This window comes from Lactuca serriola, chromosome 6 (genome assembly GCF_051521515.1).
Source record: "Lactuca serriola cultivar US96UC23 chromosome 6, Lser_US96UC23_V15, whole genome shotgun sequence".
Classification (NCBI taxonomy): Eukaryota; Viridiplantae; Streptophyta; class Magnoliopsida; order Asterales; family Asteraceae; genus Lactuca; species Lactuca serriola.
The window spans coordinates 9,715,181-9,738,019 of NC_136413.1; the positions used below are offsets into that span (position 1 = coordinate 9,715,181).

General features: G+C 37.7%; 1 protein-coding gene across 1 annotated transcript; it reads left to right on the plus strand.

Moving 5' to 3' along the window:
• Positions 1-16,164: 16,164 nt before the first annotated feature.
• Positions 16,165-18,006, plus strand: LOC145057795 (glutathione S-transferase T1-like). The gene is made up of 7 exons (XM_079005696.1): positions 16,165-16,324; positions 16,714-16,787; positions 16,867-16,927; positions 17,009-17,062; positions 17,134-17,213; positions 17,324-17,526; positions 17,608-18,006. Exons 1-7 carry the CDS (start codon positions 16,260-16,262, stop codon positions 17,797-17,799), a joined length of 729 nt encoding a protein of 242 aa, XP_078861822.1. The 5' UTR covers positions 16,165-16,259; the 3' UTR covers positions 17,800-18,006.
• Positions 18,007-22,839: the final 4,833 nt, after the last annotated feature.

Consider the following 22,839-nt stretch of genomic DNA (forward strand, 5'->3'; position numbering starts at 1 on the left):
TGGAAGTATAATATTATGTTATGTAGATTTTGTCCATTGTAATGCATCGATAAAGAACATTTATCATTTAAAAGGTATTTGGTTTAGAAAATATATGACACAATTTATATGACCCAAAAATATGATATGAATAATTTTTTAGATGATGATTTGATACATAACTTAACGTGATCCATAATAATACGATTCATACATTTTTTATTATTTATCATAGATGGTTTGTAAAATATGTATCATAAACTTTTCATCATTACGATGCAAAAAATATGATCTAAAATTTCTATGATTATAAAATACGACATGAATGATAAACTTTTCTAATTATTTAAGATGGAAAATTTATAAAAGATAGATAATCAATTTTAGCATGATAAGAATTAGTAATTTACTCTTAATAAAAGTTTATCATGATTATGATCCACAAAATAATGATCCAAATATGATGATATGTAACTTAACTTGATGTAAAACTTTTTGATTATGATGAACAATTTTCATAAAATCGATAATAGAAGTTTGAAACTAATAATTTAATTTGAATATCCAAAAGCTATGAACACAATTTAATATTCAAAACCATATTTAATATCTAGAACCATGCAACACTAAAAAATGAGAATGTATCTTAAAAATGTTCATAACCAAAACACACATCAAACTAACATTATTTTCTTAAAGAACCTGACACGAAAACCATTAAAAATGGAAATGGAAACCAAAAACAAACATATATGTCATTATTTAACAACCAAAAGAACAACATGTCTTTAAATACACCCTGACAAACAATCATAAAACTCTAATGCGTGTAATCCTGACTTGAACTTTTTCAAATGCGCTTCACTATAAATCTTGTGTTTTTAACTTCACAAATTATCAAAACACTCCAAAGTTGTCAGAAAGATAGGTGTTTATAGAATAAAATAAGAAAACATCTTTGCAAGATATTTCTTCATTATCTCATCCAATTATAGGGCTTAATCATAAGACTCATGTTCTAAATCAACCTCAACATTATCAGCTCCGTTACCATGATATACTTCATAAGAAACAAAACATAGTCAATATGATTATTTTTCATGGGAGTGACATAAAGTTTCAAACCATAGGAAAGTTCTTTGTATTTATGTGTTGGTTCTTTTGGTAGAAAAATTTTGTAACACACCACTTTTTCAACACCACTATACAATATATTTAATTCATAATATTTCAGAGTTTAAAGGAAGCTTAAGTCCCATTTAATAAACTTTTACAACAGATTTGTAATGGTGTTCCGATTATAACAACTTACTTTCTTACAAAAAAAATGTAGTTGTCACAAAATCTCTGCCTTTTCTTTGAAGAATCTGTACATAGGCAAAACAATGTCAACATAAGATCCAAAATAAACAATTTGAATATGATATAAAAGAACCAAATTAACAATATGATACACCAATCAACATATGATCCACAATAAAAAAAAGTGTATGAAACTCATCCAGTAACAAAATAATTTATCAGAGCTTATTAAATGAACTAGAAATAACAAGTTTCATATGATCCACAATAAGTAAATGATCAATAATTAGTTTATGATACAAATAACCATAAGACACAAGCATCAGTCTATGATTCTGAAAATAAAAACTTAACCGTATGATCCAGTAAGAAAACAAAACACACATATCTAATTATATGAACTAGTTTTAACAAATTACATATGATCCACAATAAGCATATGATCCAATCATAAACAGACAAACCAAAACATGTAATTTATTAATATCATGAAGCAACGAAAACAAAATTATCAGAATTCTTTAAACGAACTATGATCACAAATTTTGCATATAATCCACATAACAATCATGAGTATATATAGTAACATGCATTTAAAACCAAACTACATCAAATCATAAAACCTTACAGTAACAAAATTAAAGAAACTATTCAATGGCAAAAAATGTCTACAATTTAATGTCAAGAAAAAAAACATTGATCCTTGTTATAAACAACTGCATCAGTAACTATAACATATAAATACATGAAAACAACAAAAAAATGTTCAAGAATTCTCTTTTTTTAAGAAATGGTTTCTTTGAGACATTAGATCGAACAACTTGTGAGCATCATTATATAAAGTTTCACTTTAATGTTTTAGTCATGGGAAGGACTGAGATAGTTCTTCAGAAGAAAAAGCTCATTTAGCAGATTAGGCAGAGACTTCAGACATATCAGAGTCGACAGAAGAGTTATGCCGACAAACGTCGATCCGAGTTGGAGTTTCAGGTCGGGGATATGGTCTTCTTTAACGTATCACCTTGGAAGGGTGTAATATGCTTCAGGAAGAAGGGCAAGTTGGGGCCCCGATATATTTGGCCATTTCGGGTGATAGCTACGACTGGCAAGGTAGCGTACATATTGGATTTGCCTGAGGAGCTCAACCAGATCCACAACACTTTCCATGTTTCGTAGCTTCAGAAGTGTGTGGTTGATGATTTAGCGGTTGTTTCATTTGGAGGATATTCAGGTTGATGATCGCCTTAATTATGTGGAGAGACCACTGGCGATCTTGGATCGGAAGACGAAGGCCTTGCGCAAAAAAGTGGTGTCTTTGGTCAAGGTGCAGTGGCAGCACCAAAAGGGTTTCGAATTGACGTAGGAACCCGAGTCTGAGATGCGGGAGCATTACCCTGACTTGTTCACGACAGTTGATTTCGAGGACGAAATCTAGTTCAAGTGGAGAAGAATTGTAACATCCTGAAGTTGAGGTAATTCCAAAATTTAACTGTAACATCCCAAAAATACAGGCCAAAAATTTCATTTTTAAATACCTTATTATAAAACCAACAGTATAAGAAAACATCCATAATATCATGTCATGTCAAAACTAAAGTAGAAATAATCAAAACACGTTATCATAAAACAATATCAGAGTGTAATCCTAAAGATCTTGTGTGCGGAAAACCATAGTGTGATGCGCTGCGATCAAGCCGGCTCCTTTCCTTTGAAAACGAGAACCTGAAACCAAAACTGTAAACCGTAAGCACAAAGCTTAGTGAGTTCCCCCATCATACCACATACCATACAATCATATAATGAACAGCTAGGAGATACGGGCCTCGCCCACACTCCGCTAACTGGGAGATACGGGCCTCACCCACACTCCACTATCTCTGAGATACGGGCCTCGCCCACACTCAGCTACTAAACCATAACATACAAGTATATACAACCATATACTTAACAGCTAGGAGATACAGGCCTCGCCCACACTCATGGGGATACAAGCCTCGCCCACACTCCGCTAACTGGGAGATACGGGCCTTGCCCACACTCCACTATCTCTGAGATACGGGCCTCGCCCACACTCAGCTACTATCACATATATCATAACACAAACATACTATCAGACATACTTGGGGTGTCCGAACTACCCTTCGGTCCTAACAACCGAACTTGGGGACTATTCCCCTCCTACTACCACTATCACATATAACATATCATGCCAACATATAAACATATCATCACATACTGTCATACATATCTGGGGTGTCTGACCTACCCTTCGGTCCTAAAAACCGAACTCTACTACTATCACATATAACATATCATTCCAGCATATAACATAACAGGTAATAGCAAACCTAGATGATATCACAAAGACAATCATCTAACATACAACTCCTACTGGTGGGCCAACATTATGGCCGTAGACCCACCGCTACTGGAAGGTAACTCACCTCACACTGCTGAAGTCCCGTAGACACAATCCCACACTGCTGAAGTCCCGCAGACTCAACCCCACCTGCTGGATGACAGATTCCCGATCTGTCGATATCAAACATCACCCAATTAATAATTGGGTCCCACTACATAACCATAAACACTTACTTTGGATAATTACATTACCCCAAGCTTGGCTTATTCAAGCCCAAGGCCCAATCCGTAGGCCCAAAGTCAATTAGGAATCAAAGCCCAACACATGGCCCAATTTTCCAAATTGGGCCTAGGCTTATACATGGTCTCATTCTAAGGGCCAAACTATGGCCCGATTTTCCAAATTGGTCCTAAACCCCTTACATGGGCCTTACCCTAGGCCCATTAAATTATTCTAGTTCAATTGCTTGCTCTTGGATGGTCCATTATTATCTCAATCATTTAGGCCCAGCATAAAGGCCCAATAATATACCCAAGTGAAATTAGGGTTTCACATAAAAGGATGATTAGGGTTAAGTTTCCTACTTAACCCATTAAGGACTTAATCCATTAAGGAATTAATTCATTAAGTCCTATATTGCTTAGATTGGTCTTTGCAAATGATTATTATTTAATATTTCAAACTATTAAATAATTCTCGTGTGTGTGTCCCGATTAGTTCTCAGAATTAGGGTTTTATGCCCCTTAAGGTTTTCCAAACCCAACACTAGCCCATTAGCCCATTGGTTAGGCTTTTAGGTCACTATGGGCCTTATTGGGCCCATTAGGGTCTCTTTGGGTTAACTAGGGTCCATTAGACCCATTAGGGTTTCCTTAAGCCCATTAATCAAATGTTTGGGCTTTTATGTCCATTACGCTTCTTTGGGCCCATTAAGGTCTATTAGGCCCATTAGGGTTTATGTCCCTTGTCCAAACACCACAAACGAGTCACCATACAACAAGGCACACTGCCAACCGACACAGCGACCGACGGTGGTAGGAGGCGGCCTACGGTTGTGGTTTCGAGTTTCTTTCCATTATTCTATTTTTGATACAAATTACAATGCTAAAAACTCAAATAAACATACGTCCACACACTAAGATAAACACACACATATGGCGGCGCATGGTGGCAGCCACCACCTCACGATGGTGGTGGTGGACTCTCCCGCCACACAAATACCCATACAACCCCAACGACACCGGTAACAACAATTTCACACGAACATACACCCATAAACACACCTACAACCACCTTTTACGGTGGTTAAGGGTGGCAGAAAAGGAACTAGCGGCGGCAGCCACCATGGTTGGCGGCCATGGTGGTTTCCTTGGGTTTTCCGGCCAACCAGCACACACCAAACGTATTGAAACGCGCACAAACCAACGGACAGAACACCCACCACACATATATATACTTCAAACATGGAGGAGGATGACGGCGACAATGAAAAGACCGGTGAAACGAACCAGCGACGGCGACAGTGGTGCTCCGATTCCCAGCTTCTTCTTCTTGTCGGAAAGCCAACAGCGACAGCAGCAAGGCGACACGGGATGCGGCAGCGTACGAACAATGGAACAAGAGGGTGGTGCGGCGCCGGAAACTGAAGAGATGAGAGTAGCATTCGCAACATCCCGACGAATGAAAGTGACGATCCACAACAGCAACCTCCGACGGCCTTGCTTACTTTCCGGCGTAGGGGAATTGGCTCCGGTGGCTGGAAGTTGAAGAGGTGAGGGTGGCTGCTGGAGGTCTTCCGATGATGGCGGCTGCCTTCATGCTAGGGTTTGGGTTAACATGTGATGTGTTTTATACTCCCGTAGCCCATCAAACTTTTCTCCGTAACAACACCTTTGGTCCCTCCTTTTTCTTATTCTTTCAAAATGAGGCCATATTTTACCCTTTCTACCCTAACCTCGGAAATCCTTTTCAAATTCAACCCATAATTTACCAAACAGCCCCCCAAAGTCTTAATTACAACATAATCAACCCCTCCACCTCATTTCCTTTTAAATTAATTCCAAGTAATTACCACGGAGCCCCTGTCTTCATAAATATTTATAAAATGGTTCCCAAACACACACTATTAACCCCCGACTTATAGAAATGTGGCAATTAACTCCTCGAACCCAATACCCTGCATATATAATTATTTATTTTAGGCTACCATTCATTCATTAATTTATTTATTTAACTAATAAATAAACGGGTGTTACATTAACCCTGAGTATGAAGATTATTGCATTTTAGCCCTTTTGTATGAGAAATGTTGCAAAATGGCCCATAGTGGCATTTTTTTATGAATTATGAGGTGTAGGCACGTACGCTAGGCATACATATTGTACACTGGGCGTACGTGGTGAGATCCTAAACCATGATTTTTAGGGCTAGGACCCTCTTTAAGAATCCTTATGGCCTCCAAGTATCTTCTCTCATCAGCCTCCATCACCTTATTCGACCTTAGCAAACCTTAGTCCCTTGTTTGAGCATTCTTGATGTAACATCCGAAATTTGAGGATCGACTTTGGTATAAATCTCCTTTTTGGAATTAGAAACGTCATGTTGGAGGCACCAACACATCGTGTCGAGATAAGAAAGGTGCAGGTCTCATTAATAGCAACACGACGTGTTGCCTCTTGGAACACAGCGTGTTGGTCACTGGATATGAAACCCTAATTTTCGGGTTTTGCTCCCTATTTAAAGGAAAGTGGAGGCTAGGGTTTCTTCACCCTCAACCCCCAAGCCCTGAGGAAACCCTAATCATCTTTCCATCTCATTTTTGAGCTAGTGTGGTGTTTTTGGAGCCAAAGAATGAAGAAGTTGGAAGAAGGAAGCAAGATCCAACAAGCAAGTCCCTCATCCTTCAGTTTGGCTTTCTTCTAGACCTTTGTAAGTGTCCAAGATCCAATTTTTATCATTACATGTTGCTAGATCTTGGGTTTTTTTCCCTTTTGCTTCTTGTTCTTGAAAGTTGGAATGGTAAGATCTCATAAAGTTTTCAACTTTATGAATCCCCATGTCAAGGTGACCTTGTAGAGTGTTAGATCTGGCTTATAGTTGAGTTTTGGTGCCATGCATAAAGATTAGTTCATTATCCCCTGTGTTGGCCTAATTTGGGTTCAAGACATGCATTAGACATGCATGTCTATAAAGCACCGACCTTTAGGATGGTTTTAGTGATAGAACCTCTTCTGGGAAGTATTTGGCTTCAACTTTAAGGATTAAGTGCTTATTGGTTAAGTCCTTGCATCTTCAAGCCTTGTAGATGGGTTTTGGACCCTTTGGAGTAGTCCCAGAGGATAAAGTTGGAAACTTTATCCTTCTTAGTATCATTTTGGTCTAGATCTGAGCTTGGGAGCTCTGGGAATCGAAGGAAGCAGCTTAATGGATTAAGTTGCTGGAACTCTGGCAAACATGACGTTCTGGCTGGGGTTTTCCCGACTGGTTGGGTGTGGGAGGAACACGACGCGTTTGCAAGTCAACACGGTGTGTTGGAGTCAACATGGACTGTTGACTTTGACTTTTGACTTTGACCAAGTTTGACCTTAAGGGTATTTTAGGTATTTTTAATTTTGGGACTGTGATGGATATTGGTCACTTGGATGGATATGTATTGGTTGGAGTTGAGATTTAGAGTCAGGACCTCATCAGATGTGGATCAGATCGAGAGGTGAGTTTTCCTCACTGTATTTTCAGGTCGAATGCACCAAGGTCGATCCGCTGGTTTGATAACTTGTTATTGTGAACATGTTGAGTATGGAGTAGATATGCATGCTAGTTTTGATATGCTAGTTTGGTAGATCTGTAGGACTACCTGTGATACTGACCGTTTATCTGTATATGATATTATCTGATATATGCCAACATATTGTGTGGGTTGGGTTGAGGCTGTACTGCTTTGTGATGTAGCTAATAAACCATAGAGCATACCAAATATGAGTTGAGGGCCAAGGGAGAGCATGATAGACTCATACTGAGGACTCATTAGCATTCCAGATATGAGATGAGGGTCGGGTAGGGCATGCCAGACTCATACTGAAGGCTCAGTAGCATTCTAGATACGAGCTGAGGACCGTTTGGTATGCCAGAATCGTACTGAGGGCTAAACATTTGTAGGCCTTTCTAATAATTCATTGGGCTAGGGAGCAAGCTAGACATAAGATGTGGGCCCCAGGGGCAATCCATACATAAGTTGTGGGCCCCGGGGGCAAGCCAGACTAATGTTATGGGCTCAAGAGCAAGCCATATATGAGTTGTGGGCCCAATAGGCAAGCCAGACTCATACTTTGGGCTCATGGGTAATCCAGTCTCTTAGTTGTGGACCCATCGCATGTTGATATATATATATATATATATATATATATATGTGTGTGTGTGTGTGTGTGTGTTTGTGTGTGTGTGCGCGCGCTATTTGATTAGGTGTTGGTACTTTGGGGGAACTCACCAAACTTCGTGCTTATAGTTTTGGTGTATGGTTTCACGTACTTCAGTGGACCGTGGCAAGGTGAAGGCATGACCGTACACATCCTCATGCTTTTGGAACTTATGACTTCTGGGAAAAATCTGATAATGGAGATGTTTTGAAAACTATGTTGTAAACGATTCTGATTTTAAATAATGTTTTGGAAACAATGGTTTTTGTAAACGCCTCTTTAGTAAATGGGTTGTTTTGAAAAGTCAAAATTTGTTGAAATTTTTAGGATGTTACACTTGACCTTTGGTGTGCATTTTGGTGAACTTGAAGGAGAGGGAAGGAAGTAGAATCACTTCCTAATTTTTATGGTTTGGACCTTCTTTAAGCATCCTTATGGCCTCCAAGTCTCTTCTCTCATCAACCTCCATCACCTCATTCGACCTTAGCAAACCCTAGTCTCTTATTTAAGTATTCTTGACCTTTGGTGTGCATTTTAGTAACCTTGAAGGAGAGGGAAGGAAGTATTTTCACTTTGGAAGCTTGAAGAAGCTCTGGATCTGGAATTCTCATCTACCTAGCAACCTCTAAGAGGTATAAATTTCTGAACTTGGCTTGCATTTCTTTAGATCTTGTTAGTTCTTCATTCATGAAGCATTTTGGTCCCAAGTCTTGACATTTATGAGCATGGCATGCTCCAACCCATATAAGTTGTCCTTTCAGACATTTTGAGAGGTCTAGAAGCATGAAATATGATCTCGGCTCCTAGTTCTTCCCCATGCATGTGCTAGGATGTCCTAATTGATTAAGAAGTTAGGGTTTGTTGGTATTACGCACTTATAGTCATACAAAGTCATAAAGTTGGAAACTTTATGACTCATAATGATATTTTGGACTAAAATCTGGATTTAGACGTAAGGAATTAGTGTATTAAGCTCTTAATAAGAAGTTGAGGTGACTAGGTGCGTACGCTGCGCGTATGCGGTCAAATCCCTAACTTCTTGGTCAAGAGGAGTACGCCCGACATAGAGCTGAGTACGCCCAACGTACTCGGCTAGATTGACTAAGCTGGTTTATTGACCTTGACCTTTTGACCAAGTTTGACCTAAGGGTAGTTTAGGTATTTTAGGTCTTTTGGGATTATTAACAAAGCTTAGGTCACCGGTTTCGTTTAGGTGATCGGTAGAGTTGGTGTTGGAGTTGTACTCGGTGCTATGTACTTTTTTGATGCTCTTCCGACTGAGTGGTGGTTTTTCCTCACTGTACTCGTGAGTTGAAGGCACAATGCCGAAACACTAGATTATGTATCCTAGTTATACGAAAGTGTTATGCTAGTATATGATTGATTAGTAGATACGTATGATTATCTGTATTTGCTAATTCTGTGTTTATGTTTATATGTTACATATGTCGACATATGGTGGTTGGGTGAGGTGGTTCTGCTTTGTGCTGAAGGCCAAGACACCTCAAGCGGTCCGGAGAGGCTGTAGGCCCTGCGAGGCAGTCCAGTCATGTCGAAGGCTCGTAGAGTGGTCCAGATAAGTTGTAGGCCCTGTGAGGCGATCCAGTCAGGCTAAAGACTCATATTTGCATGCTATTGTTTGTTGTGTTGTGTGATGATACTTTGGGGGAATTCACTAAGCTTTGGCTTACAATTTTAGTTTATTGTTTCAGGTACTTCAGATAATCGTGAGAAAGCGAATGCATGATCATGCATATCTTCCTGTTTTTATGACACTAGATCTTAGGATACTCCGATTTTGAATAATACTTTTGAAATAATGGTTTTGTAAACACTTTATGGATGAAATGGGTTGCTTTTGAAAATTTTAAATTTTTATGATTTTTGGGATGTTACAAGACAAAACAGACGTGATAAGTCTTGCCACCACATCCTGGGCCTTCCTTGACCACGCTGTGGTTTACGGTCAGAACAATTGTCTTCAATAAGAGCTTAATCTATAAGGACCAAAGCTAAAAACATAAGATATGATTCCTAATAGCTTCATAATGGATAAAGTTTCCAACTTTATCCATTAGGATGGTCTAAACCACCAAAATCTAGACTTTCAGTCTTAAAGGGACCAACAATGCATCTTTCTCAACTTAATCCATTAAGTCCAAATCTACAACCTTCAGAATTGAATCAACATGATGATTATATGGATAAAGTTTCCAACTTTATCAATAATAATGTCTCAAACTTTCAAGATCAAAAGTTTAATACACCAAAATGACCTAAAGGACCAAGATAACTTGCATGGCTAAAATGGAAGGAAAAAGATCATAACTTTCCTAGTCCATAAGGTCCAAGAAGAATTCTAAACTAATCAAAATATGTTGGAGTCCACTCAAATCTAAGATCACTCATAAAATGGACCAAAAGTGTCAAAAACCACAAATGAATAGATCTAAAGAACTAAAGAGCAAGATTGGAACTTTATACTCACAATAGTCCAGAAATGTAGTGCCTTTAATGGATCCAAACTTGAAACATAATTACTTTCAACCAAAAGAACTGTAACACCCAAAATTTTCAAATAATTTTTCACAATTTAAAAACACACTTTCATTCATAAATATTATAAAAATGTCATTGTATCACATCTCAATCCATAGAAACACAATGTAACACCTAAAATCAGAAAGGTCAAGAAAGGAAAGGAAACCCATAAGTTGAAGAGGGTCGACTCGTCGAGTCCAGGGAGGAACTCGGCGAGTCGGAGCGGGATCCAGGTGTAAAGTAAGTGATCGACTCGGCGAGTCGGCAAGTGGACTCGGCGAGTCTGGTCTGGGTTGGGAAACCCTAATTCTGGTACTTGGTACCTTATTTAAGCATCTTATTCTCTTCCCTAGGGCTCATTTGCGGCCCCTATAGTCCAGAACCCCAAACCCTAGCCACCATAACCGTTTTTAGAGCAAGATCTACCCTTGGTGAAGTAATTTGGAGCTTGGAAGAGAAGAGATTCATAGTGGTGCAAGAGGAGGCGTTGGATCCAGAGTTAGTGGAACTTTTTAGAGCATTTGGAGGTACTGAATCACTATCCTTGGCTTTCTCCTTTCTAGATCCATCTTTCATGGAGTTTTAGGGTTTCTTTGAGAGTATGTGATGAGAAGTGGGTGCACAAGTTAGATCTGGAGTTGAAACTCCAGATCTAAGCTCTATTTGGACCAAAGATGCAGAAAGCCCTGTTAGTTGCTATGCAAAAGCCATTCCCCATGAGTTAAGTTCCTTTCTAGCTTGGTTTTGGTATTATGAGACAAGAAGCACGTAAAGGTAGCAACTTTATGTTGCTAATGGACTATAGGAACCCATATCGATTGTTTGGAGCAAAGGAGTAGCTCTGTGACTCGAGATCATTAGAATACATGAAAGGACTCGGCGAGTCTGGGAGATGACTCGGCGAGTCGGGCTAGATACCAGACTTAAATCGCGTAGCAACTCGGCGAGTCACATGGGTGGACTTGACGAGTTGGATGAAGATAGGCAGGAACTCGATGAGTTGGAAGAATAAATCGGCGAGTTTGTTGAAGATTGCCTTGGACTCGGCGAGCCTGTTCTTGGACTCAGCGAGTCAAGTCGCGAAACCCTAAACCCTTCTAGTTAAGACTCGGATCCGTGAGTTGAGTGAAGACTCAGTGAGTTGGACAGGACTGAACTCGGAAATCAGTAGACTCGGCGAGTCATGGTCTGGCTTGGCGAGTCGAGTCGCGAATGAAAGGGGTTTCTGAGCTTATGAACTCGGCGAGTCAGTAGGCTGACTCGGTGAGTAGGATCAACCTGGAAGGTTGACTGTGACCAGGACTTTGACTTTGACCAGAGTTGACTTAGTTGAATTTTGGAGGACTGTCAGACTAAGTGTCATATTGATATTGGTAGCTCGGAGAGCTAGAGGAGCAGCGACTCAGAGGGTTGTCGGTTAGCAGCCAGAGGGTTATCAGCAGAGCTCAGCAGTTCAGGTGAGTTTCCTTCCAGTAGGAACGGGTCTACGGCCACAATGCCGGCCCGATTAGCTAGTGGTAGTTTCCAGACTTGGGTCCGACGCAATAGATAGTGTGTTTGATGCCTTCGTGGCTCAGACAGGATTTATGTGTTATGTGTTCCGAGCTACGGCCTGATGCAGTATGCGGTATATGTGTTTATGATGATATGTGTTATGCTAGTTGATATGTGTTTATGCTATGCTATGATCAGTTAGTTCCGAACTTCGGTCAGATGTAGTCAGTTCCGGACTTCGGTTCGATGTAGCTAGTTCCGGACACCGGTCTGATGCAGGGGACAAGGTCCAAGTCAGTTCCGGACTTCGATCCAATGCAGTTTCCAGATTTCAGTCCGATGCAGTGGGCAAGGCCTAGTACGTGCTTTATATATTTGTATGGTATGTGGTAGTTTGGGGGAGCTCACTAAGCTTCATGCTTACAGTTTTCAGTTTTTGGTTTCAGGTACTCAGTTTTCAAAAGAGGAGCTCGGAGAGGTTGCATTGCACACACCATAGTCAATTAGCCTGGGAATGTTTTACTCTGATAATAAGATTATGTTTTGAATTGATACTCGGAAACTATGTTATGACTTATGATACGGTTTTTATAAATATGGTTTTAGTAATGTTTTAAAAGAATTTTTTAGTCGTGATTTTGGGTCGTCACACACAACCCAAGATCATAATGTGTAAAAACCCCCTCATGTGTGTACTGATCATGCCGGCGCCCTCCCGCGATCCTCACTGGTACCTGAAACACATAACACAACACTGTAAGCATAAAAGCTTAGTGAGTTCCCCAAAATACCACATACAACACATATTAGCAACTCGAGGCTATAACTATGTATGACCCTCTGGTCAGTGTGTCTCAGTGGGACCCTCCAGTCCCATATCTCTATGGATCCTCTGGTCCTAACTCTGTGGACCTTTCGGTCCTAACTCTGTAAACTTTGAATCATACATAGAACAAATCACATAGAAATCACATCATACAAAAAGCATACAAGATACTCTGTCATATAACTCTAATTACCACCCTCTGGTAAAGTATAGTGAGAAGACTCACATCGGGTAACTCGGTAATCTCGAACTCGGTAAAAATCTGGTCTAGCCTCCGCTTAATCACATGGAATAAGCACTCTAATCAATACAACTCTCAAGGCTAGACTATTCCCTCTCTTAGAACTCTTAGAAGGGTAAAAGACCATTTTACCCTTCTCATGGCTCAAGGACCCTAAAGTTGACCAAACCCTAAAAGTCAACAAAAGTCAACTCTCTGGGTTACGCTGCGCGTACCAAACCTATACGCTGGGCGTACCCGACGACCTCACAGAAATGGGGAACGCGACCCCCTACGCCGCGCGTACTGGGATTATTCCCCGCGTAACTCCCAGTTTCAGACTCCTTAGCTCTTGGGCTCTTAAACAGTTAAGACACACGTCCCACTTTCAGATCTGACCATTTCTAAGCCTCTTAATCCATAAAGTTTGTGACTTTAAGCCTTTGCATGGCTGAACAAGTCACCAACACTCATAACATTCCATTTCCAACCCTAGAAAAGCTCATAACTCAAGCATGACCCCATAACAACGACCAAGTTGGAATTTTTATGGATCTACAACACAAATATCACTGCAATGGGACAGATCTAGGTCCATGGAGTCCCTTACACTCATAAAGTTTCCACCTTTGGGACTTTTAACCCTAGCAATGGTCCATGCAACACCAAACCAAAATAAAGAGGAAAGTTTTGAGCTTTATACCTCTAGATGAAGCTATTCCCCCTGAAGAACTCAGATCCAAACTTGCACTTCAAGCCCTAGCCTCCACAAGCTCCTCTCCTTCTTCTTCACTAACACACAAGGCACTTTTAGATCAAAACACTCACACACAAGCTTTAAGACGAAGGAAATGCTCTCTTAAGGTTTCACTCTCTGATATGGTGGCTGAGGATAAAGCCTTAGCATTCCTTATATAGTGCATAAGCCAAATATTAGGGTTTGCATCTGGGCCCGCTACGCCCATCGTACCAAGGCGAGCCCGCGTCCAAATTAAGCGCATGAGTACGCGCAACGTATTCTCCAGTACGCCCAACTTACTCATTTGCTACAATTCCACTCAAGGGCTAATCTTGACAACTTGATAAAAGAGAAGGGTCAAATAGTTTTACCTGAATTTCGGGATGTTACAAGAACCTTCTTGATCTTTAAGATTCATCAAAATATCAAAAAGCATCCAAAAGAGGAGAGAGAGAGAGAGAGAGAGAGAGGATAAGGGAGGAGCTCAAATCTTGAAGATGAAAGCTAGGGTTTCTCCCAAGGGGTTCTAGATATGATGAAGGCTAAGAAAATACCCTAAAACATGAATCCTTAACTTTTAATACCTTGAAAACCCTAAAAAATTCATGGGCTTAGGTTGCACAGTTTTCACCTCATGACAACCTGCTTGTCACCTCGTGATGGCTCTCACGTCGTGACAACATTCTTCTCACCTAGTGACGACGATTTTTCACCTAATTTCACTCCAACGTTAAACGGTCATAAGTTTTTGGTTTCAACTCCGTTTTCAGTGATCTTTATATGAACGGAAATGTATTGACGAGCCTCATAACCCCATTTAATTAATTTTGACTTAAAACATATCGAGCTAAAATCATTAATTCATGCAAGAAGTCTGAAGCATCACTTTTCCTATTTTACCCTTGGATCCAAAACATAAATCAAAGGCTTAGATCACTTAACCAATGTTATCAACATCTGGTAGGGTCTAAACTCTATTTCTTTGAAGCCCAAAACCTTCACATGATGGAATTATGGTCTGCAATCCGAAATAAAAAACACCTTGAAACTGGATGTTGCATGGGTTTAAGTGTCTTCTTTAAGTAAATAAAATAACCTGGACCATATATTGAGTTTTTTTAATCATTTTTATTTTTTATAAACATAATGTTTTAGATAAAAAACGAAAAAAAAAAACATTTTGAGTAGAAAAAAGGGTTTATGCTACAAAAACCATTATATATACAATTTTGTTTTGTTTTAGCCTCGATTTTATTTTTTTGTTCCTAATTGCCATTATATTTTAGAAAATGTTTCATTTTGGGGTCCTTGGCCGGTCACCAATAGATCATGATGACGTGTCGGTTTCTCATTTTTCTCAGTTTATATTTATCCCCAACATTTACATATGAGTTTACATTTTTCCCAATTTGCCATTATTTTTTTAGTAAAAAAAAATTCATTTTAGCCATTGGCAATCGCAAATAGGTATTTTAGAACGTAATAACTTAAAATGAAAAAAATGAAAAAACAAAAGCAAGAGTCGAAACTGCGACTTCTCCTTAAGAGGGGCATGTTAGCCAGTAAGCTAATGACTTTGTTTTTGTATTATTAGTGTTTGTTGTATTTAATGTAAACATGTATCCTAAAATGAAGGAAAGAGACCTAATGTAAGTCTCAAGTCCAATACATCTAATAAACAATGTAATATGTTAATCTTTAAGCCAATAAAAATTATCATTTCTTTGGTTTCTCAATAAATATGTCATTAGAAATATTTGGTTTCTCAACAAATATATTATTAGAAATAAGCAAATGTTTCTTAATTAGATGAGTTACAAATGTATTAACAAACATTAACTCAAAGATTAGCATGTTATATTGTTTATTAGATCAAAGACTCAAGATTTACATTAGATAATTTTCCTTCATTTTAAAATACATGTATACATTAAATACAACAAACATTGATAATACAAAAAAAAAAAATCATTAACTTACTAGCTAACACATCCCGCCACTAAAGGAGAAGTCACAGTTTCGACTTTTGTTTTCGTTATTTCCTTTTTACATTTTAAGATATTATGTTTTAAAATATCTATTCGTGACTCGGCAATAGTTAAAATGAAATTTTTTCTGAAAAATAATGACAAATAGAAAACAAAAAAGAATCGGGTCCAAATGCAAAGCAATAGGCTAAACTGAGAAAATGATATTAATACAAATGGTAAAAATAAAATAAAATTGAAATTAAAATAAAACAAAATCGTACAAAGTGTATATATAATGACTTTTTGTAGACACTAGAAAAAAAACAGTCTTTGACTTTATTTTCTAGATCCCACCAAATCAAAGCTTGATCTGGAAAGTAAATTAACGACACAATTTCTCGATACAGAGAAAACATGGTGCTGAAAGTATGTGCTGATCGACTCTCCGCACCCTCTCGTTCTGTTCTCATCTTCTGCAAGTAAATTATATTCTTCGTTTACCTTCTATTTTCAACTGCATTTTCTTTCATCGTCATCGATCGAGTACTCGAACACGCCTATTGAAGCTATTTGAAGGATAATTGGGATCGACTTTGAGGAAATAGGAAGCATATCCACTCTAGTTTCTTTCTTTAGTTTGACTGTCATTTCAACTAGAAAAAAAAACCCATTTGTATCAATTTTTGCAAATTGAATTAGGTTTTGACGATGAATCTTTGTAAATACTATGTTTTATCTGGCTCTTGCTTCGTTAGTTTCAGTAATTTGACTAATTTCTTTTAATTTTTTACTTGTTTATCGTTAAATTGATTCTTCATCCAATTAAATTCCTTCTATATCTTATGCCCTTTTTGGATGTTATTTGAAGAAAAAACGGGATAGATTTTGAGGAAATTGTGGTAACTGTCTTGAAAGGCCACCAATTCTCCCCTGAATATAAAGGTTTGTTTGATGAATATAAAGGAAATTCATTAAGATACGTGATTTCGGAACCTAAAAAAAACTGTCTTGTTGTATGCAGCAATAAATCCCATGGGTCAAGTTCCTGCAATAGTTGATGGACAATTGAAGCTCTTTGAAAGGTTCTTTTTGCATCTTTTACATGATATTCAAATCCTCATTATCTGTCCATCGATTCATTAGTTTTATGTTGAGATTTTCAGTCATGCGATTCTTATCTACTTATCTTGTGCGTTTCCAGGAGTAGCTAGTCACTGGTAAGTCGTTTATTTATTTATTTTAATTTTAATTTTAATTTCATAAATTTATTAGTTTATTACATGCATAGGTATCCTGGTGATCCAGCCAAAAGAGCTAAGGTCCACTCCATTTTAGATTGGCATCATTCGCATCTTCGACGTGGTGCAGGTGATAACTAGTACTTGCTTTTAAAATTATATTTTAGATATTGGAAATTGGCGATGCTTCTTTTTTTTTTTTTTTTTTTTTTTTTTTTTTATACTTTCGTCTACTTTCAGGTGGACTTGTATTCCACAGTATCCTAGCACCACAAAATGGCATGCGTTCATACCCTGAGATACTCATTCAAACTGAGGAGATACTCTTGAGATCTTTGTCTAAATTAGAAAATGTTTGGTTAAAAGATGGAAGCTTTTTGGGTGGAAGCACTCAACCATCAATCGCAGATCTCAGTTTAGCATGTGAAGTCATGCAACTTGAGGTAATCATAGCAACATGTTAAAAAAAAAGTTTCACTTATGTTGGGTTAATTGTAACTATTTTTTTTTATATGTGTGTTTAGCTTTTGAGTGAGAAGGATTACCATAGGATATTAACTCCTTACAAGAAAGTGAAAAAGTGGATAGAAGACACAAGGAGTGCAACTGCACCTTATTTTGATGAAGTTCATGAGCATCTCTTTGAATCCCAAAAAGGAATTCGAGAGAAAATGGTGACACAATCTGGAAAAAACAATGTGAGGTCAAAGATGTGAGATGACACATAAGGGTACCTTCTTGTTTTTTGAATGGATAATATAAAATACGTAAATATAATGGAACATTTTTTTGTATCAGTTGGGCAAATTGAGTTAGTTTTCTAAACGACTTTTTGAAAATTATACGTTGTAAAAGACCTTGCTTCGTTAGTTTATGTAATTTCTTGAGCAAATTATGCGAATGGTCCTTGTGGTTTGCGTTAATCTGCGCGGTTGGTCCCTACTTAATTTTTTTTAACTCGGATGGTTCTTAAGATGTAATTTTGTTGTGCGTTTCGTTTCTGCGCAACCTAAAAAGACTATTTTACCCTTTCTTATTTTTTAAATTTTTTATTATTTGTTTTTATTATTTATTTAATTTTAAAAAATTATTACCCTCCCCCCCTCCCTTCTCTCTCTCTCTCTCTCTCTCTCTCTCTCTCTCTCTCTCTCCTTGCAACCAAAAGAATCTTCTTGATCTTTAAGTTTCATCAAAATATCATAAAAAAACATCCAAAAGTGGAGAGAGGAGAGGGGAGGCGCTCAATTCTTGAAGATGGAGTTTAGGGTTTCTCCCAATGGGTTCTAGATATGATGGATACCATAAAACATGAATCATTACTTTTAAATACCTTAAAAACCCTAAAAAATTGTGCCCTTGGGTTGCACAATTTTCACCTCGTGACAGCCTGCTTGTCACCTCGTGACGGCTCTCACATTGTGACAACATTCACGTTACCTCGTGACGATGAGTTTTCATCCAATTTCACCCCAACTTCAAATAGTCATAACTTCTTTGTTTCATCTCCATTTTCGGCGATCTTTATATGAACGGAAAGGGTAGCTCATACCCAAAAGGACGAAGAATATGGGGCTAATAAGCATAGACTTCTAACATAAACAAGATCTAGAGATATGATCATCAAGTTCAGAACTTTATGCCTCAAAATGAAGCTTGGAGGTTAGGTGTTTCTGGATCTATGAGGTCTTGATCTTCCAATTTGGTGCTTCTCTCTTCCCTTTGCTTCAAAGACACCACAAACACACACTTTCGAGCTCAAAGGAACACACATAAGAGATTAGGGTGCAATAGACGAAATGAAGGCTGGAGGCTGGTGAGGGAATAAGCATTAGTGAGTTAATGATGCTTTTATAGGGTCCAAACCCTAAAAATTAGAGTTTAAGGTTCTAGAACGTACGTGAGCTCCGCCCATAATTTACAAAAATGCCACTATGGGTCACTTTGCAACACTTTCCATACATAAGGGCTAAAATGAAAATATTATTCATACTTGGGGTTAAAATTGGAAATTACTCATCATCAGGATGTTACATGTTGTGTTTGTTGTTCCTAATGATCTGTCTCGAAAAGATCCAAGGGTTGGTTATGATGAGTGTGCCTTCCACAAACAGAAAAATCATTGGAAAGCTTAGTTTCCATTGTTACTTAACAAAGTTAAGTCTAGTCAATAAGGACAACGACATAAATCTACTCAACAGAAGTTTCAACCACGTTCCTTTGGTGCTCCTCCATGGACACTTTGCCCTCCATAGTTTGTTGTTGCTGCTACGCCACCAGTTGCCACTAAGTATGTTGGCAACATGTTACCTTCTACGCTGGATCCCAAGGTTTTTGAGAGTTTCAGGCAGTATTTGGCCACTAATCCTACTGTTATGTCTGCATCTATGTCTCATTCTGTTCCTACTTCATCTGGTACCTCAGGTATTCCCACATCTTTGTGGATTTTAGATTCTGGTGCAACCCATCACATGTCTATTTATTTGTCACCGTTTACTTCTTTGTCACACATGTTAGCTATCTCTGTTAGGTGTGCTAGTGATATATCTATGTTAGTTGAGGGTGTTGGGTCTGTTTCCATCCTTCATATTTCTCTCCCTCATGTTTATTAAATTCCTAAACTCACATTGAATCTTGCTTCGGTCAGTCAGTTGTGTAAGTCTGGTAATTGGATGCTCTTTTCTGATTATGTCTATTTTATATAAGATCAACACACCCAGAAGGTGCTTATGATTGGCCGTAGGGTGGGGGAACAACATGTCTTGGAGGTTCTTAAAGTGTCTGTTGTTGTTGCCTCCGACATTGATTTGTAATCTTTTCGTTTGAGTGATTTTTCATCTCATTTTTATCTTTGGCATTCTCGTTTGGGACATGTGTTTCTATCAAGTTTACGTTTTCTAGCATCTAGTTGTGTTTTGGGTTATTTGAATACTTGTGATATTTCTGATTGTAGTGGTTGTAGATTGGTAAAATTCTCTGCTTTCGTTTTCACAAAAAGTATGTCTTGTTCTAGTGCTCTTTTTGATATTATTCATTCTGATGTGTCGGGTCCTGCACCAGTATCCACAAAGGGTGGTTTGACCTATTATGTATCTTTCATTATGATTATACTCGCTATACATGAGTTTATCTTATGAAACGTAGATCTAATTTCCTTGGCATTTACAATAATTTTAGAGCTCTTATTAAAATTCAACATTTGCTTGTGATAAAGTGTTTCGGGTGTGACTTAATTAGGGGGGGGGGGGTTGAATATACCTCTAATGATTTTACTCAATTACTTGTTTCTGATGATACCATACACCATTCATCATTTACTGACACTCCTCAGCAAAACGGTGTAGCAGAACGAAAACATCATCAAATTGATGAGACAGCCCGCTCATTGCTCTTGTTTGCGTAGGTCCCTAGTACCTTTTGGGGAGAAGCACTCTTAACTGTTGTTTGTGTGATTAATCGTATCCCTACTGCATTGAATTCAGGAGTGTCTCCTTTTGAGAAGCTATGTAGACCATTCTACTCTACGGGTTTTTGGATGTACTAGTTTTGTTCTTCGTCCTCATGTTTAGGGGTGTGCAAAAAAACCGCAAAACCGAAAAACCAAGCCGATCCGGCTAATCCGAAACCAAAAATAAACTGAAACTGAAACCGAAAAAACCGGGTACCTACGGATCGGTTTCCGTTTTGGTATTTAGATATCAACGGATACTCGAACCGAATCGTGTTTATATATATATATATATATATATATATATATATATATATATATATATATATATATATATTCAAACAAATAACTTTCATAATTATTTGTTCTAATAATATTAATATCATAATGTTTAAGTACAATAAATAATATTCATATAAAATAGAATTAATAGGGATATATATATATATATATATATATATATATATATATATATATATATATATATATATATATTCTGTGAATAGTAGCGAATATTGATAACCATACAATTTAATCAACTGTCAAATCTTATACTTTGACGAAACTTATATCTAGATCATGCAATTTGTTTTTAAGAAAATGCACGGAAAGAAGCTGTCTAGTTACCAATATATTCATCCAATAATTTTAAGGTGATCCTATTTTTTAAGACTACATTAGTATTGTAAACAGTTTTTGATTTGATGAAAACATTAAATCTTAAATACAATAAATATACGGTTCAAATGTGTATGTATGTTTTTATCAACTTTTATCACATATTTTATGTTTATGTATTTTGATTTCAGAAAGAATGGTTAAAATGGAGTTTATAGCTTTTGATTGATTCGTATTTTTTATATTTAGTGGGTATCCGTGATTCGAACCGTGGTTACCCGTCTTTATACGGTTCGGTTCGGTTCAAGTTTTTTAGCAATTCGGTTCGGTTTCAGTTAGTGCATGTAAGGTACCCGCCCCGTGGTCATGGTTCATAATTTTTTTACTATCCGAACCGAACCGCCCCGTGAACACCCCTACTCATGTTGAGAGGAACATATTGGGCCGAAATATACTATTTGTGTATTTTTGGGGTATGATGTTGGACAAAAAAGATATTGTTGCTATGAATCTGTGAGTAGGAAATTATATGTTTCCCGACATGTCACCTTTTTAGAACATATTCCCTTCACTCGAATCCTGCTACATCCCATAATGTAACGAAGTCAGATCTTCTGCAAATTGATACTTTTGATGTGGATATAGAGGCTCGAGATTCATCTATGTCGCCTGATCTTCCAGTTCATGACACGACCACTTCTTTATAGAGTTCCTCAACTCCTGTTCCTGAGTCTGCCCCTTCGATTGCTGAGATTGAAGACCCACCTCCACTACCCCTCAGAAGGTCTACTTGTCCTCTAAGCTTCTAGATTTTGCTTACTCTACATACTCTGGTTCATTTGCTTAATTTATAGTCAACATCCATCAGTCTGAACATTCATCGTATAGTGAGGTTGTTATAGCTGAGGAACTCACTACTCTGATACCATGATAATAGAACAACATTCATATTGAAAAAGAGAAAAGTGCTAGTTCTTCATTAGAAAGTGTTAAAGCTACAAAACATGAACAATAGAACAAATGCCAAAACCCTAAGGCTAATGGGCCAAAGGACTAGATAAAAAGGAGCCCATATGGGCTAACAATGAGTCGATGAGTTTATCTTCATGTTTTTAGCTAATTCTTAACAAAAAAGACAAAAAAAATTGTTTAGCTTTTGAGTGAGAAGGAATGTCATCGTATATTAAGTCCTTTCATGAAAGTTCTTCGGTGGATTGAAGATACAAAGAAAACGACCACACCTCATTTAGATGAAGTTCATGGGATTCTCTTTAAATCCCAAGAAAAGGATACATGAGCGGATGACATCAGAATCTAGGAAGGATCAAGGATGAATTGAAGTCCAAGTTGTAATATCAAGATCATTTAATCTTTTCTATTTTAAAGAATAAATTCATTTGATTTGTGTATAATATAGCTTGTAATGTTGCTATATGATATGTCTTAACTTGCAATAAACGTTATAAGATAATGCAATATCATCGTTGCATTTTAATACAAATGCAGTTCTTCAATTATGCCTCTTGAATTCAAACATTCAAATGTCATGTAGAAATTCTTATTCCAACACACACCCTAAAAGTCCTCTCCAAGTGTTACCAACATCGACAACAATTTTTTTAAACAAACATTATTTTATATAAAATATGTTTTGGGGTTGTGCATAACGGATCAAAGTTATTAACAAAACAAA